The sequence below is a fragment of the Haliaeetus albicilla genome, chromosome 14 (assembly GCF_947461875.1).
Source record: "Haliaeetus albicilla chromosome 14, bHalAlb1.1, whole genome shotgun sequence".
Classification (NCBI taxonomy): Eukaryota; Metazoa; Chordata; class Aves; order Accipitriformes; family Accipitridae; genus Haliaeetus; species Haliaeetus albicilla.
The window spans coordinates 14482846-14501644 of NC_091496.1; the positions used below are offsets into that span (position 1 = coordinate 14482846).

Consider the following 18799-nt stretch of genomic DNA (forward strand, 5'->3'; position numbering starts at 1 on the left):
TAAACTTCAGATACAGGAATATGTGTGTGTGTGCGCGTATATAACAAAAAAAAAAAAATACAGAGTACTCCATTCCAGTCTTTCTACTTAAAATACAATATATGGCATATGATTCAGCAGATGTGGGAAAGTGTGGGTATATGCTAGCAATCCACTCAAACTGTGTAATAAAAAGCTTTCTTATGATTTTGAACACTACTAAAAGAAAGGGACAACATCTCCAAAAGCACCTATTCAAAGTGCTGCACCTCCATAGCAGAAGGAAAGCTGGGTGCCTCAGATATGATTCACAACACCACATTATGAAGGAGACACTTATACTTGGCAACAGGAAGTTCTGTAGAAAGAGTTGCTGCTTAAATCTTATTCCTTTCCAGGGTCTGGCCACATCTTTGTATATGTCACAAGTGGGTGGCACACTGTTAGGAGCATTGCACAAAAGGCTACTGCATGAAAGAGGATCATGACCACTGTCTTCCACCTTTCTCCCTCTGCAGAATTTTTAATGAACAGGACAAGATCACTTTATTTCTGCATAAAAACCATTCCATATGTGATAAGTGCACTCTGGACAAACCTAAAGTATCAGGGCTATGAGAACACACAAGTGGAAATTTATGGTTTAGGCATAAAGCAGGCACCTGTCACTGGTGTGAAGTACATGACTGACAAAAAAAACAGGCACCAACAAGTTTAGATGGAAATTTCTGTGATGACACCCTTCAACTTAGGAGGACTTTAAAACTTGTTTGGGGAAAAATTAGAACAAGGAATAAAACTAGCATGAATATACACATTTTCTAACAGAAAAAGAAGGGTCACAAAAGTGGCAAGGACCTAGTACTTAAAAGTCTTCTGCCAGCACTGACCAGAGAGGGACTGAAATGAACTTAAGGCCATACCTCTCTACATCATTCCTCAAGATAACTTTTTTTGTAAGAAACATGCATTCAGCCACAATGACCCACTACTTCTATGTAGTTCAGATTCTCACATGATGCTTAAAAAGTAGGTTTCTCTGCCTGCAGTCATTGCAATTGAAGTAAGTCCATTCCTGACAAAGTTCCTACTCCAGTTTAGTAACATATAGCAACTCCAGTATTCAAGGATATAAGTCATCTCCCAGTGGACAGCATTAAAGTGGGTTTTTTTCCTTAACAGTTGAGGGGAAGGCGAGTTTGTAGTCCCAGCTTCCTAGGAATGTAAGGCTCCAAATTCAAAACTGTACAATGAATTCTCAGTAGTTTCCACTTCACTCATTCCAACAACATCCGTCTTATCAGTCCTCCTTGACCGACTTCTTACTTACTCCTACACTGTTTTCTAAGAGCAGGAATCCAAAGGAAGTTTATGTTAGAAGGCAAAGCTGAAAAATAACATACAGTCCTAACATTTGTGAAAGTGATGCTCATACAGGAGGAAATAGCAACACTACTGGCATGGGAGAATAAGATCCATCCCACGAGTAAAAGACCTGGCAATGCCAAGCTTAGTAAACACAAACACACCTGAAGAATTAATTTTATTACATTAGAAACTGTGAATGGCATCCTGTTTCTTGGGGTTTTTAACTTATGATGCATATCAAGCTGTGTTTGGAGGATGTAGAATAAATTAAAGCGCACAAAATCTGTATTTTGAAACAGGTTCTGAAAATATAATACTAAAAAGGGCTATCAATACACTTTTTCCCATTTAGAGCTGATTCATTAAGCAAAAGAATAATCATTTAGTGTTCAGGAATTAAATCAATTGTTCCTATGCAACATTGCTCCAACATTTTAGAACTCCTGTGTTGTTTCTTTTTCAAAGCGAAAGACAGATTTCCTGCTTCTTCAAGAGGGCTGATTGGAACTAACCAAATTTGCTGCAATGAATTCATCTCAAGACTGCAAAAACAACTATTGGCATCAGAAAGAATGGCAGTTGCCTGGTATTCAGCCAGTGATATTCACCATTTCAGACGCACTTTTTTTTTTTTTTGCCAACATACATGTAGCTTTTATGTTTGCTTTGAATGCTTTTAACAATTTTGCTAAGTTTAAGCTCTTAGGCTGACATTTAAATAGATCACACACATCCAACTGAATATAATTAAAATGAGTTTGTTAATACAAAACAAATAAAACAAAATTCTATGCCTGCAAACTCTTTTCATTCTTTATATACATGTAAAATTAATTTAAAGGAGAATAACAAGAAGATTCAGAAAAGGTATAGTGTAAATGAACTGGAGTCATCATAAGAGCACTTACTTGTCACTGGAGCTATTTCAGGTTAAGTCCCTTTTAGAGAGCTGAACAAAATTTGGTTCCCTTTTTTCTTTTAAACTTTCTTGGAAAAGTTATTATGGTTTATATTATATCTCACTATGTATGACTTCATTTTATCCTAAGTGCACTAGCGAGAAGAGTGGTGCGTTCATCACACTGTAACTGCAGAAGAAGAGTCTAAAAGGCAGAAGTGGCTGAGGAAACACACCATTTTGACAAAGCAGAAGCTAGTTTGAGGACCATCTGTTACAGATAAATTCTAAATTCAATATCTATTGTGAACATTCTTACCTCTAAAGTGTTTAAAAGAGTTTGCATCACATAGGTCTTTCCACTAGATGTATGTCCATAGATAAAGATGGATGGAAAAGTAAACTGCTGACGCTGGGTGGAGGGAAGGAAAAAAAAGTTGTTGCTGTTTCAATTCTTCTTTTTCATTCAACAGATAAATGACTTACCAATGAAGTTTCCCTCCAAAAGAAAAGTTATCTTTTAAATTGAGGCATTAAATATAAAATACACCAATTATTATGGAATCAATGTCATCAAGTTGAAATGCTGGGAGGATAAGTCCCAAGAATGAAGTATCACATAGAGCTACCAGTGAAACTGCTATAACATGAGGATACATTTTTCATGGGAAAAACAAAAAAAAAACCAAGCCAAAACAAGCAAAAAACCACACACCAAGAGAGAAAAACTGTGGGCTCTTAATTCAAATTAGTTAACTAACTGAAACAAAATCTTGGCAAGCACAAATTGCAAGCTTTACATTGTCCTAACTTCTACAAACACTACAAACTGTTTTTCCTTCCATTAGCACCAAACAGAAAAGAATTACATGGTTTGGTGGAGGAGATGGTAAAGGAGCTCGCTCTTCTCTCACAAAGCAGTATTTGATAGAATACCTCTACTTATTTAATGGTACTGACACTGTATATTTCATGGATTACTTTTTTTAAGATGTAGTGAGAATAATTAACTTGTTCTTTTTATTTCATTCTGAACAGGTATTTATTTTTGTTTTTCTCATTTCTAAGAATCTTGTATACTGACTTAAAAAATGAATACAAAAATAAATTTGACAAACACTTTTTATGAAAAACAATTATATTCAATTAATCCAAGACGAAGGCACTGTTGTGCAAGATATGCAGATACTCCAACCTGCATATTTAACAAGATTTTAAGTATCAATTTTTTTTAAGATGACTTGTTGCCACTATGCTTGTAATAAATACATAAAACTTAAATGCTGTAATTTGATGTAATTATTATTATCTATAATTAAAGGCAGAACCAGAAACAGATACTAATTTCCATTTTGTTAATTGAATGTAAATGGATATATCAACTGCTTTTAAGTTTGCAGATAAAAACCTCCATTACTTTTTACCACAGCTTTGCCAAGCAGTAACAGAATCAATTAACAAGCCAGTGATTTCCAAATCTCATGGCCAGCAACAGAACTAAGAATCTGACCAATTTCACGTACTTGGAATTCAGGCATGCAGGTATCAGATTAACAGGTTAAAACCAAACAGAATTTCTACACTGCCACTGAAAAAAAAAAAAATACCCCAGAACTTTAGACCAGGGAAGATGACAGACTTACTTCCTGATACTAACTGGCAAAGATAGAAGAGAGTCATGGAGAAATCAGGCTTCAGAGACAGCAAGGCACAAATAGCTCTAAACTTGTTTGGGTCCTTCCAGCTGCAAAACAACCTTTCAACCTTCAAACTTGCTAGAATCTATCAGCCAAATGCTAATGTTAAAGACAGGTAACAAAAAAACCCGAACAACAACAACAAAAAAAAACCACCACCAAACAACAAAGACACAACCAAATATGTTCATAATGACATCACAAAAATGCCCTTAAATTTCTACTCTCCCCTCTGACACAGCAGAACGTCTTTGTTCTATTCAAACATAAAATATAAAAAGCACTACCTCTCCAAATATTGACAGCAACATGGACACTTGGGATTCTCGACAAGGCACCAAACTTTCCAAATGAAGCAGCGTAGCTGCTGGGTAAGCTGGATGTTCAAGGTTAGGCATTTTGATGTTCCTGTAGTTAGTCACCTAAACATGCACATCCCTTTTGAGGCGCAGACAAGAAATAAAGTGATCTGGAAAATAAAATGTTTTAATTATCATTTGTTGTCAAATACATAAAGGAGGAAAATGAACAGGAGTTGACAAAAAAAAGCTAAACAGACTTTCTAGCTCAGCATAATGGTATAATTATGATAGACCTAAGAGACTTCATCAGAATCAAACTTTACTATGTAAGGCATTGTACAGACATTTTCACACCAGACAGAATCAAAAAAAAAATCAAATAAAAAGGGCAAGACATACAGGGTGTGAGCAAATCAACATAACAAAGAATTGTCATAGTTTAGTTAACTGGAGAAATATATACTTAGTTCTGGTTTTATATACATTTAAAAGTAGCAAGGGAATACAATGAGGAAAGTAGATTAGTCACAGATGATCACCTACCTGGACAACCAATAAGCCTGGATTTACAAGTAACAAAGAAAAGGTAGGGCATAGGGAAAGATGAAGATGACAAAATAATAGCTCTTCAGATGTCAACAGGAACACTTACCCCACCTTAAAAGGAGCAGAGGCACGTGAAGAAAACCTAGCTGATGGTAAAGACTCCTCAAAAATAGTAGGAGCCCAAACCAGTTCGATAAAGCTGTAATATTAGTTACAGTCTACCTTTTAGACAAGGACCAAAGAAGACTGAGGGTCTTGATTGTCCAAACACTGGAAAGGCTGGATTTTAGTGACAGCATATGGAAAAACACCTCAATCAATGATACCACTTTGTCTGCAGCTTCTAAAACTGCTGGAAGGATGGTACATTTGTCTGTAGTGATAAGGACAACATGCAGAGAGAGAACTTAAGTAACCTCAAGAGCTGGATTCTGACTTTGTGAAATGTAACGTAACTTGACACCCCAAAAGAAAGTTTGGAAATTCAGGTAGTGCAATAAAAGATATCTCATCAGCAAATAGATATGTCTGTAAGTTATCAAGACAAAGATAATAAAAAAAGTACTCCAAACACATTTAAATATAAGTATTTACAGCCATATATGTTACGCTGGGCATAAGTACAATGCCACATGAGAAAAGATTAGTTTAGCAGAAGGAAATCAGAAATAGCATGGGAAATGGAAAACAAACTGTTCTGAAGAAAAAAAGCAGTATTGGGTTGCACTGACAGGGGAGCTGTTGGGCTACAAGGAGGTTCATAAATACAAGTGTATTTATGGAAATACTTAATAGAGTTCATTTTGGTACCAATCTCTATTAAGTATTTCCATAAATACATTTGAGGAAAGATTTTTTCCTATTATTTTTACACTTCGCCTTCAGTGTTTTCTGAAGTAAAATTAGGACTGTAGAATCATCAACAGAAAAACAAGTGGAATTAATGAGGAAAAACGGATAACCCTGACAACGGAAGCAATGCCAGTATAATGAAATTCAGCACTTCAAATTACAAGTACTTGTAAGTAATCATATCACACCTAACCAGGACTACAGTTAGATACCAAGAAATTCTAAGTCTGAAGCAACCTGAAAAATAAACAAGTCAATCACATAATAAGTATCAGAAATCAAAGTAATGCAGCTATCAAAAAAACAAATTGTATGTATCAGGCAAATTATTTCCCATATAGACAACCACACAAATAGCCTTGGCCCATTATAACAGTCTGCCCACCTGTCCACCGTATCTATTCAGATATCTATTCAAAATGGCATGGTGATACAAAAAATTGAATAGCTTGATTAAGGTTGCTCTTGAAAAATGAGCTAGGAGTAACTATGAAGGATGAAAAGAAAAAAATTTAGACACAGCCGTGCCCTGGCTGAGAGGAGGGAGTGACGGCCCCCGGCCCCCACAGCGCGGCCCCGCTCCGCGAAGCCCGGGCCCAGGGCTCCTTCCGCCACGCGCCGTGAGGCCGAGGGCGGGCTCGGCCCAGGGGGCAGCTCTGACGCCGCAGGCCGGGACCCCGGCGCCCTCACCCCACCGCTCCCAACCGGCACGCAGAGGAGCAGGTCTGCCCCTCCACCTCACGCCCCTCCACCTCACTCCCCTCCTCTTCCCCCGCCCAAGCGCCAGAAACCGGCTGGCCGCCCCCCTAGCCGGGCCGCGCCGGGCCGGACCGAAGGAGCCCCGCCGCCCCGCTCCACTCCACTCCGCCTGGCGACTCACCCCAGCTTCCCACACCGCCCGGGCGCCAGCTCCCGCCGCCGCCTTCTGCGCATGCGCACACCACCAGCCAGCCCCCGCCTTCCCTGGACACAGCGCAGGTGCGGAGCCCGCACGCATGCGCCGTAGCGACGTGAAACTGACTGTCCCTGCCCTGAGTCTGGCAGCGCGGGAAAGGGCGGGCGAGGTGGTGCCGTTGTGAGGGGAGGTCGCTGCCCGTTCCGCGGCGGGGTGAGGCGCGTATAACGCACGTCCCTGGACGTAGGTGTCTTTGTAGCCCTGTGTTTGAAGCCGCTTGGCAGCAGTTCCCGCAGGGAGAGGAGGATGTTGAGGTTAACGTAGGGGACGCTGTGTCACTGGGGCGGAGAGCGGTGCGGCTGGTCTCAGGGGGTCAGGCCTAGGCCTGGGGCGTAGAGTCCGAAGGAAGTCGTGGGTGCTTATGTGGTTGTTGTGGTATTTGTTAGTGTAGCCACCTCCCTTACAGGTGTGCAGACGAGCCCATGGCGTCTGGTGTCTCTGGTGGGATGCGTAGGGATGAGGGTCAGCTTCAGGGCGCATCCTCTGAGGGGACAAGGGCATCAGTCACAGGAGGGGTCTGGAGGTGTTGCATCCATCCTCTCTTCACAACTGGAAAACATGTTAAAAGAAAATTGACGTGAAATTGTACGTGTAACTCATTTATGTTAATAGAGAACACAGCTTGAAGGAACGGCTGTGGAGTCCCTGCTCCAGTCAAGCTTTGCAGACAGTGCTCTCTAAAAGCACACAGTAATACATTCAGATTACAGTTCAAGTTGTATTATGCATAAACATTGCACATTGTGTTAACGGGATAAATACGACAACTGCATGCAGCGTTATGAAAGCTAAAGCGATATTCTCCCTCTGCAGTCTGAGCTGGGTGAGGTGTTAAATAAGCAAATAAATCCTGTGTGAATCAAGCATGATTAATTTTTAACAGACAGGTTTTGTGTATATATATGTGTGCATGCACAATCATCATATCTTGGCCTGAACAGAATTTCAGATCTACAGATATATTGTAAATTAATGGACCAAACCCATACTGAATGGAATTAGGAAAAGAGAAGCAGAAAAAGATGCAACTAGTTCTGATTTATGGTTATGTATACACCAATTTGTGTACACTCATGTTTTTAAAATGGTCTGTTATTTATTACAGTTTTGCCAAAGCATAATAATAGTATTATGTATAATATATATATAATTATTATTTTTAATGTTACTGGGTTTGCATATGTGTCGGCAAAAACTGTAGTATTACTAATTCAGTCCACTTCTTTGCTTGTTAAAAAAATCTTAATTTGGAGTAATAGGTAAGTTTTAAAGCGTCGTATCAAGGCACATGCTTCCCAACAGAGTGAAATACTTTTTTCTAGCTCTTGAAACCATGAAATCTGTTGGGGCAGATTCCTCTGCATACAGATAGGCCATGTTTCAGAAAAAAACAAATGTAATAACTGCAAGGAGTCTCAGAAATTCCACGTTTGTATAGTCTGTGGGAGCTGAAATAAAATACTTCAGAAGCAGTTCTTAGTGATGTTCAGAATTTGCATCTGAACAAATCTTAGATTTGGCTTTGAATTGATCAAGAATCCTAAAATGAGGGATGAGTCTTTAAACAAGTAGTTTTACTTCAGTGGTTGCTGACAGTGTGGCTATCTCCTGATTCTCTAGGAGCATTGATGGTGCAGGCTGCAGTCACTCCTGGGGTCATTTCAGCACAACATAAATCCATATTGCCTCAAAGAGGAGAGTCTCACTCTCGCTGGTCCGCCTCCACTTCCACCTATTTCCTGGGCCTAGGATTTGGGTGGTTACGCAGAGAGCCACCTCAGGGAAACAGTCCTGCTGAAATTAAACCAAACCAAAAGAATGGTTACTTCAGTAGTTGCAGCCTCACTTCCAAAAGCCTGCTTATTAACTGAGTGGGACCACCACTACCGTCTCATTTAGCCTCTAGTCTGAAATTCAAACAAAATACCCAGTAATAATGCTTTTTATTAATCCCAAGTGGCATGATTATTATCATGAGTTAAATAATGAAAACGTGTCTGTATAGTTTTAATTTTAAAATACTAAGAATACCTGTATTGATTGAAATGGTGGGACTATAATGCTATGTTTTTGCAGGACTGACCTGAAGAAGGTAATACAGAATCCTGGATTCTTGTTTGCGCAGATGAGTAACTATTACAGAAGACTGTTGAACAGTTCTGTCCAATTTCTCAGGCCTATCAGTGTCCGTATATTCCTACAGGAAGTCTCTACTTGCCAGTAAAACGGCTTAAGTTTAGTAAGTGTGATTTTTTATTTTCATTCAAGAGGTCAAAACTCTTAAGTAGCAGTTGCTAGAGATAGGATTCATGCCTAAGTATCTAGCTGGTTATGTGTAGCATAATAATTTTGTTTCACTTTACATCTTACATTGACCACATTTTTCATTGATACTGTTACTGAACATACATTTCTGCACAGCTTTAAATGTTTTCTTAATTTATACTAAGCTTTCGCATGTCTTTTTATCTTATTCTGACTATTAGTTGCTTACAATATAAAATATATTCAAAATGAGAAAGCAAATAATAAACTGAGTTTTGCAACTTGTGTATAACAACAGGAGAGAATTTTTTCTCATTGTGTTCATGGTCAAATATTTTATATTAATACTTTTTTGTTTGTCAAACAGATTTTCAGTACAAGTAATGATCAATTTTCACTTAAGTTTTTTTATCCATAGCTCCATTTCAGCAAAAATTGTTAATTATAGAATATACACTGATTTCATTAAAATCACTGGGATTCCTCATTCTGTAAACTTACAAACATGTGCTTAAATGAATTACAGCATTAGGTTCTTTAATTTATAGATGTAATTCTATATATACATATATACATAGAACTGTGTATAAAACATATACATATTCTATGTAGAACTATAGGGAGAGAATTATGTATATAGAATATGTGCAGTATTTCATTTTTTATTCCTCAATCTTTCCAAGATACATTTTACCAGAGATGCCATTATGCAGGACACTATTGAGACTGGATCTGGATTATTACTCAGCAGTCTCTTCCTATTCAAAAAAGTCAATTCGAGCTGAGAGAGGTGCAGAAAAGGGCTCTGATGAAGAGCAAGAAGATAAGAAATTATTGCTCTGGAAAGGTGTTCTCTTCAAAGCATCACTGAGGTTGTTTAAGAAATTACTGCAACTACATTTCCTGCCTTGTTGGATGATACAGCTCTCTTGGCCGAGGCAGTGGATAGTGTCATCATCTTCCTCTACACAAGTCGTCCATTTAACTTAAATTCCCAGGCAGAAATTATTTAAAATATAAACTGGGTGATTTTTCTTCAAAGTGCATGAAGAGATCTCAAGTGGTTCATTGTGCACACTGTGGTAGAGGAACTAACCTTAATGAAAGAGAAAAGATACCTGCAATAACTTTTAAAAAGGTTCCAGCTTTATCTGCTAATGGCTTTCTGACACATCCTAAATAAGGGTAGGATCTGAGCCTTGTTGAAGAATAGACACCAAACTGGGGCAAAGAGCTGCTTAAACTAAAGGACAATGTTGTAAAAGAGCAAATAAGTATTTTAAGTACAATACTGCAATAGAGGAACGCAAACTTCAGTAAAATACACTAATAAAAGCAAACTCCTTAATGTTTATCCAGATGGAAACCTGTCATTCCAATTGGTATCGTTTTGCAAGTGTGTTATTTAAAAAATGCATAATTAAATACATACTAAAAGAACATTTGAAGGGCAAAAGTATGTTGGACCAGATAACTTCAGTCAGTCTGAAGTACACCTACTCTGCTGCTGGCCATTCTGGGGAAAGTAGCTGTAGGCACCAGCTGTACAAAGGTGCTGAAGTGCCTAACAAAGCAGTCTGAACACATTTTCAATGCCCACCAGAAGCCTAACAGTTATTAATTAATGTCAATTGAAATCATACAGAGGTAGATAAATCTATCTGCGAGCCCACATTGCACTTGTAACTGCAAAAGTTATTAGGTGCCTTCAAGGTGTCAGCCCCTCTTTCTCCTGACACTGAAACAAGGAAGATCAAGGGTAGTTAGGCTTTGTAATAGGAGATTTGGTCTAAAATATTCAGTTACACCAGGATAAATAGTCCTTGCGGACAATTCTGTGGGCTGTGGATTGCAGGAATGCACTATATTCCCTTCACATCTTTTGCGGTCTTCCACTCAAGCCGTGTCAGTGCCAGGGGGTAACACCAGTGGTGAGCAGAGGTTCTCTTCCACTGGCACTTAGCAGTAGAATCAGAAACTGAGGATCTGATCCATAATTTCTCACTAAGTTTGCTAAAGATAGACAAAGATGAATGTTTAACAATCTAATCATTAGTGATTATAATCACCGACAGTGGATTTTCAAGCAATTAGTAGTAATTAAGCTCTCATTTATAACTCATTATTATGAAAAACAGTAATTCTATATATGAAATACTCCCATAGTATCTAATGCAGAGGATTTTGCAGACAGAAATATATGATGAACCATCTAGATTTTCAGATCTCCAAATGAGATTTGATAAATATATCATCATAGCCAAATACTGCTAAAATTTCAGCTGGTTGCTCAGACAAATATGCTGCATAGTATCATAAGAGTTTGCTTAGAATTTAGGCCCCAAGAGGAGCAATCTGTTAAAGGTGAAGGAGAAAAAATAAATATTTTTCCTCAAACTTCCAATAAACAACATCAATTCATACTGGAGATAGCTTAATTTTTAGTTACATTTCCATTAATTCTCGGCACTGTTTATTTTCAAATTTATTTTTCTGGGAAAATGATGTACTAGTGCCAACCTCTTCAATTAAGTAGAATGTGTATTTCTTTAAGAAGGTATGTAGCAGCTTGCAGTTATGTCGGTACAGACAATGCTTCACCAAGAGCATATCATTTTTGCATACAAAATTGCTGAGTTTTTATAAGTTACATTACACTCTTAATAAACCAAGAGGACCAATGGAGATGGATGTCACCACATGTATGTAACCAAAACCTTTTATTTATCATTATATATTCAGATTGTGAGTCATACCAAAGTGACACCACTTCTAGCTGAAGTTAGTTCTACCTGCATATTCTTGGTTTATTTGCCTAAATGCCTGCATATAGACTAAATTAAGTAGGCATCTGACTTTGGACTTGGCTTTCCATAACTGGCGTTTGTGTGTGCACTTCAGAAAAATGAACTTTTGTTTGTGAGACTGCATCTGATGTATTAGTGACTTATCAATCCTCTTTCAGAATTCAGTAAAAAGCAGATATTTATGGCATGCAGAATTTAAGCAAATCACCAGCAAGCATCTATGTATTTCTCTAGTTAAGTGTTAGAAAAATCCTATGTTCTTAATATTTATTCTCAGGTGAATCGAGGTTTTATTTACATGCTTCAATATGCAAAACTATTTTATGCTGGAATCAAACTGAAAACTGTTTCTTATCACAGAATCAGAGAATGGTTTGGGTTAGAAGGGACCTTTAAAGGTCATCTAGTCCAACCCCCCTGCAATGACCAGGGACATCTTCAACTGGATCAGGTTGGTCAAAGCCCCGTCCAACCTGACGTTGAATGTTTGCGGGGATGGGGCATCTACCACCTCTCTGGGCAACCTGTTCCAGTGTTTCACCACCCTCATTGTAAAAAATGTCTTCTTTATATCTAGTCTGAATCTACCATTTTTTAGTTTAAAAACAATACCCCTTATCCTATCGCTACAGGCCCTACTAAAAAGTCTGTTCCCATCTTTCTTATAAGCTCCCTTTAAGTGCTGGAAGGCCGCAATAAGGTCTTGTCGGATCCTTCTCTTCTCCAGGCTGAACAACCCCAACAACTTTCTTGTCCCTGCAGGAGCCTGGTTAGGGTCGGGACTGGGTGGAATTTTCAAATAATGCTGTTTGGTTTTTCACAGGGTAGTGACAGACTCAGAGGAAAAGCACTGAAAAAAATGCAGTCACTTTTAGGTGAAAAGACTTTTGCTCTTCTGTGTCTGCCACTAAGCAGCAATTTGGCTACCTAAATACCATATCTGTAGTTCCAAAAAGAAAATATTTGTCTCAGCTAACCTGTGAAGATGGAGGTGAGTCTTCATGTTTTCTTATTTCCCCAATTCTGCTTTGTTATAATTTTCATTGCAGAGTTTCAAAAGACTAAGCATGCATCTGCACATTAACAAGTCGTAAATTAAAGGGATGTTCCATTTCATGACATTATTTGTAATGCCTTACTTTTCTTATTTCCTAAAATATCATAGTATGCAGCTACCCAGGGAAAATCAGCGCTCCAAAATCTGTACTAAAGCACTTAGTGTTGTGCCCATCAGTGAAATGAGAGGTGAAGACACATTGCTCAGCAGTTTGGTGTCACAGACAGGCAATACATTTTCCTAATACAGCTCGCCTTATGATCGTGTTTTGTGTTGCATACATGCATGAGTGTCTCCATCAGTCCAGACATTCTTGCCAACTTCATTTTTGTATCCACTTGCCAATTTCAAATATATCTATAGGAGAATTTCTGTATCTATGGTACTAGCTATGTAGAAGTTTATTGAAAATAAGCAGGAATGGCCCAGCCGAAGGAAACGTTCCACTTTAAGTTTGTACCCCATCATGCACCAGTGAAACCTCAAAGCAAAACTGCATCTGAACAGATTGCCATGTTCGGAGATGTTTGCCTCTCACAATGCTGCAATACCTTTTTCTCTGTGGCAGAAGTTAGGGCGGTAACCAGTACCTCCAAGCCTTTCTGGTCTATATAGCTCACTGATGGGGCTTGCAAAGTTTCTGCTGTGAAATGCAGCAATATTTGCCAAATTTCTCTAAACATAGTCAACATGACTCCATGCGTGTTCTCCTACTAATCTGGTAGTGGAAATATTGACAAGGTATCACATCATTGTAAAGGAAAATCATCCGTTTACAATTGATTAAGATAGCTTCCCACATCGTTTTAATGCCTGAAGTTGCTAGAAGTGTAACGTGTGAAAGCTGAACCACAAGAGAGAGATGGAATCTGAGTATCATGTGAGGATATGCTTGATGTAACCATATATATGTGCATGGTGCAGCCAGTCAATGTGATGCAATGCAGCTCACATCACTGTTTCCTGAACAGGAGAAATGCCAGAGTGCTGTGTTACGTACAAAGACAGGTTGTAAGCTATAGATGTGGCTATTAAGTGCACTGACAGCAGGGTAAGGCACCTCGATTAACAAGAAATTAACCAAAACTAGACATGCAGGTCCAGACTGGGAGAGTAGCTAATGACTGATGTTACTCTATATGCATTTCTGATATGCAAAATCTGTAATCCCAGTTTCTCATGGGTCATCTGAACCAAAACCGTGGCATCTGGTCATTACTGCTCCAATCCAGATACAAGTAGCTGTGCTGGGGCAAGGTAAGGGCTGCACAGCCACATTGACTGAATTGTGTGGTTTTAACAGGGGTACCACCATGGACAGTTTGCACAGACACTTCCTTAGAGACCTCTTAACACCTTCATTAATTCTGTCATTAATTCTACTTCAACCACATTTCCTCAATTGTAGGCTTATACAGGAGCTTTCTAGATACTAGTGTAAATTAAAGTAAACCTGAAGTTGTTTTCACTTATATTAAAAAAATAACTCACACTGCATTTATCTTTGCCCATATCCTGAGGTACCCTAAACAGAGTGTGCTGACAGCCTTGGCTTACAGCTTTACCGCAGTTACAGAGTCTTCTGTGCTGGGACACAACATCCTAGAAACTTTGAAGTGTTTTTTTTTCTCCCATGACATCATCTGTGATGCAGGTTTCACATTCCCAGGGAGCATAATCTGTTGGGAGAGTTTTCCTTTCCTTGAATCGGGCATATAGCTGCTGAAACATTCATTGTGAGCTGGTTTTCTTTTATCTGGGCTTGGTATTCTTTTAAAAGTGGTTGAGTCAGTTGCTTTTTCATAGTCACAGCAATATCATGCTCGACTTCATTTCTGTGGGGGTTTTTTGCTAGCTTCCAGTAAATTATGAGAGAGAGATCCCAATGCATTTTTGTCAATGTAGAATTGAAAATGAATGTAATCTTTAAATAGAAAATCAACTAAATATCGAGGCTGTAAGAGGAAGCAGCAATGGAGTCATCACATTTGTGGACTAAACTTTAATATCACAATTTTAATCTATAAAAGTAAAAAAGCAGCTAAATTTCACCCTGGGCAGATAGACTGCTTACTGAGACTAATAAGAAATCCTGTCTACTTCTCAGCTTGAACTTTTTCTTCAGCTTATTTTCCATGGCCATGCAGCTGTCTCAGTCTTATGCCAACCTCTCAGCAAAATAAATTTGGCATTTAAATAAGTGCAGAGGAGAAAAATTCTGTGCTAATAATTTTTAATAATCCTAATTCATTATTGATTAGTTCTAATGACAGTAAGCAAAAAAATTGATTTGCTGTTTGTACTGAGCTGAAATAATTTGCTTGTAAAATGAAAGCAATTAACCAGTAAGACTAACAGTGATAATGTAATAATCTTCCATTTCTAATTCACTCTATTAATAAAAAGGTGTCTGGTGAATGATGAGCAAAGGAATGCAAGGTAGCTTTAGGTAGTAGATCTTTCATTGCATTTATCACCAGCGTGTTGTGGTTTCTTTCAACTCTGATAAATAATACATGATTTGGTGAGAAAAGCTGTACAAACCTTGGTAGATACAGATTTTTTTTCCTTACAGTACCCTTTGGGTAGCAATAAATGACCATGTAGGACTGACCTCTTTCTTCTTCATGTCTTTCAGCTACTTTGTCAATATTTATAACCATCATAGTTTTTCTCAAAGCGTTCTAGCACTTAACCTACACAACCTATACTCAGCTTTTATCTAAAGAAAAATCTGTGCTGCCTTTGAGAATTGCTGCACTTAGAAATGTTTTTTCTTCTCGTTACTTACTAGTATGGTGTCATAGTCAGGTATACCCTGTGCTCGTGATATGCAAGCAATATTCTTGCTTGTTATTCTTTTAATAGTTAAAACTGAGTATTTAAAAATCAGTTCTGAAACCACATGCAGTATTTCACTGATAACATATACTGAGCATCATATTCCACCTTCAAGCTTCTGTTTGGTGTTCCCCATCTGTATGTCCAGCAGTTGTTGGCCCCTTAATTTACAGCTTCATGTGAGAAGTTCACAATCAACAGGCTAGTTTTGATGACTCTCCCCCACCATCCCCCAGGATCTTTGTATAATATTATTTCATTCCAAGATATGATCACACACTTCATAACTATGACCTGTATATTCTGTTCCTATGCGTATGCATGAGGTTGCAGTCCAAAAGACGGAGACAGACAGACTGGAGACAGATCACGCTGATCCCCAGAATAAGCCATAATCATAGTGTAGTGGAAGCCTAATTATTGCCTTTTTTTTTCTCTTTTCCTTGGTATATATTGTAACAAAAGGCAGCGTTAAGGAAGGAATTAGAAAGAGATAGCTCTGCTGGTATTTAAGGAGATGTATAAAAACGTTTTTAAGTGTAGGTGGTGTTGATTGGAAGGACAATGTTGGTTGAGACCGTGAGCTGATCAGAGATGCAGGCAACATTTCCTGTTAAAACATGACGAGATGTGTGTGTGGTCATGAGCTATATGTGCAAAAGTCCTGTTCTGAATAGCGACATCATTTGAGAATAAAGAGATCCATGATGGTGCTTGGGCTACAAGTGACCATCAGAATGGAGATGTTGCCCACAGAAAGTCAAGAAAGAGAGGGAGAGTCCAGGCAGGTTAGGAACTCTGGTTTAGACCCTTTCAGCTCAGCATGACTTTTAGTCTCCGAAGACTGACGTGTGAGAGAGAGGCTGTGATTTTTAGTTTTGTACAAAAGAGCACTGACTTGAAGAGAGAGAGCGAGGGAGTTGTTAGTATTGCTGAGCTAGAATAGAGGTAGGAGCCAAGTTTTTATTTGGTAGAGAACATGAGAAGATTTAAAAGAAAAAAATACCTGCTGATACTCTATCCAGAAGAATTCTCTCAACTATGAGTAAAACCAGTTTTCATTTGAGGACATTTCAACCGATGATTTCAAACTTCCAAAGTACAGTAACTGTTTTCTCTATGAAACCAGTGATGCTGCCAGACCCTGCCTTTGTGTCAATATGTATTATGCTGATACCTCAGTTTTATTAGTTTACATGTCAAGACACTGCATGTGTTGAATTCTGTTTCATTCTGAAAAGATCAAAGGCAAAATGGTGTAACAGCCACATCAATTATTTATGAATCAAGTCACGATATTGAATGTGTCTTGATCAAAATATGGTTGTGGCTCAAAAGGGAATGCTTACCTCTGCTCCAACCCAGCATACTTCAGAAACTGATACGTCAAAGTTGTTAATTTTTAAGTTGCTATTGTTACCAAGACTGCCATGGCAAATAAAAACCAGCTGCATCAGCAATTCTTGAATCCAGGCATGGAAGAAATGCCCAGTACTGCAGACCTCATGTATGTCCTGGTGGGTTGTCACACGTTCAAAAAATACAGAAGCCTATGTATTTCACACATTTGCTTGGTATATTATTACTTCCAGTGGAAGTTAGTAATTAGAGATGTCTTTGCTGCTTTTCCCTTCTCCATCCTCCTGCAAAAGATGTATAGCAGTGGCAGACATCCCGTGGTCTGCTATGCCTACTACATATATTCTAATGTGCAAATTACTGGCTGAATTAGGAATAACACAACAGCCCAGAGGGGAACAGCATGTATGACAGCAATGGGCCATGAAGGAGGAGACCAGAGGGACTCTGGGGAGTAGTAGACAAGAATATTTGAAGGCAGAAAGTGGGAGCTCGCTGAGTGCGAATGCTGGGCAGAGAGCAGTGAAATAAGGCTGTGATGGAGAGTTCTGGAGATGTGAGCATCAAATGAGAAATAAGAATGTGCAGGAGTTGCTGTGATAGGTATGGATATATCCTTGACAACTAGTAAAATAGTTTGTAACACTCTAACAAAAATATCTCCGAGAAACAGAGATGCCGGTTTAGAGCAAAGGAGTGGCAAGCCATCCAGCAAAATGCTGTTATTATATGATGAAGCATGCTAGTTTTCTTCTGGAGTTCAGGGTGAAATGAAACATGTAAGAATGGACTAAATCTTGACAACATTTCCACAACAAGTATGAACAAAAGGTGTGATATCCCCTGTGTTTCTATAATTGAAGATATAACTCATTTTGGTGACAGCTCAGATAGTGGCAGTGAAATAGCCTTGACCTAGAATATACTAAATCTGGAACAATCAAACAAGAAGTGCAAGTGTGATTCAGACAGATTTGACGAGAGACATCTCAGTCATTTTCACAGAAGAAAGCTGTAATATTACCATCTTTCTGAAAGGGGATAACAGAGGGACAATGGTTATCTGTCTTGCCTTTATGCCCTGCAGTGGCACATGTGGCCAGTGATTTGGTGTCCCCAGCAAAGAATTGTCCCAGGTTCTTATCTATGCCCAGTGCCCATGTCTCCAAACTTGGTGAGTGCTGCTGTGTCTGAGAATTGGCAAGGATTAAGCCCTCACTACAAAAGTTAGCTACCGAAGCATTTGGACATCATGTAATGGGGGAAAGCTCGCTTTCTGGGCTTCCTAAAGCAGATTTCCATGCTGTTACACCTTCAGGCTAACAGGAGATGAAATACAAGGTAACTATTTTGCCAAAGCTTTGTTTTTTCAAATTTACATCACAATAAGTATCAATTCAGTTTATGAATAACTCCAACTCATCGATCTAAGGAGTAAACTAAACAGTTGTAACTTAATAAAATGTTACTTTATTTTTTTTATTAATTGTTTGAGAGCTTTCTTCAAACATTTAGTGACAGTTTGGTATGACTAATGTATACTAGCACATGGTAGCGTTTGTAAGAATAGATTTACAGGTTTAGTGATAACCAAATCATATACAATTGCTTTTTTGAGCCTCCAGTGAGACTTGATGACATGGTCAATTATATGATTTTGGTTGTATTAGAATTTACAAGATTCCTGTTTCTACATCTCATTACACTTTTTTATACAGCACCTTTGATTTCAAGCACTGGATTCTCATAACAGCAACAATGCAAAATATGGAAGAAACCTTGGATTTTCATAACCACGTCTTTTAGGTGTTGTGCAAATCAGCAACAAATAACTTCCATTAAGTATATATTTGTTATAGGTAAATTATCTCAA

The 18799-nt window shown here is 38.5% G+C and overlaps 1 protein-coding gene and 1 long non-coding RNA gene across 7 annotated transcripts in view; one reads left to right on the top strand and one right to left on the bottom strand.

Annotated features, from left to right (window-relative positions):
- Positions 1-6576, bottom strand: part of ORC5 (origin recognition complex subunit 5) — a 73158-nt gene extending 66582 nt beyond the window's left edge. The window contains exons 1-3 of one of the 6 annotated variants that reach the window (XM_069801793.1): positions 6523-6576; positions 4230-4411; positions 2565-2657 (exon numbers count right to left, since the gene is read on the bottom strand). In XM_069801793.1, the coding sequence (XP_069657894.1) occupies positions 2565-2657; positions 4230-4340 (204 nt within the window). In that variant the 5' untranslated portion in view covers positions 4341-4411; positions 6523-6576. Of the gene's footprint in view, positions 1-2564; positions 2658-3888; positions 4028-4229; positions 4991-5809; positions 6143-6522 lie in introns of those variants that run through there. The other 5 variants (XM_069801792.1, XM_069801795.1, XM_069801794.1 and 2 more) reach the window with 5 other exon arrangements.
- Positions 6577-6678: 102 nt separating this feature from the next.
- Positions 6679-18799, top strand: part of LOC138688953 (uncharacterized) — a 45155-nt gene continuing 33034 nt past the window's right edge. Inside the window, exons 1-2 of the long non-coding RNA XR_011327746.1 lie at positions 6679-6780; positions 8674-8836. This is a non-coding gene — a long non-coding RNA (uncharacterized lncRNA). The remainder of the gene's footprint in view (positions 6781-8673; positions 8837-18799) is intronic.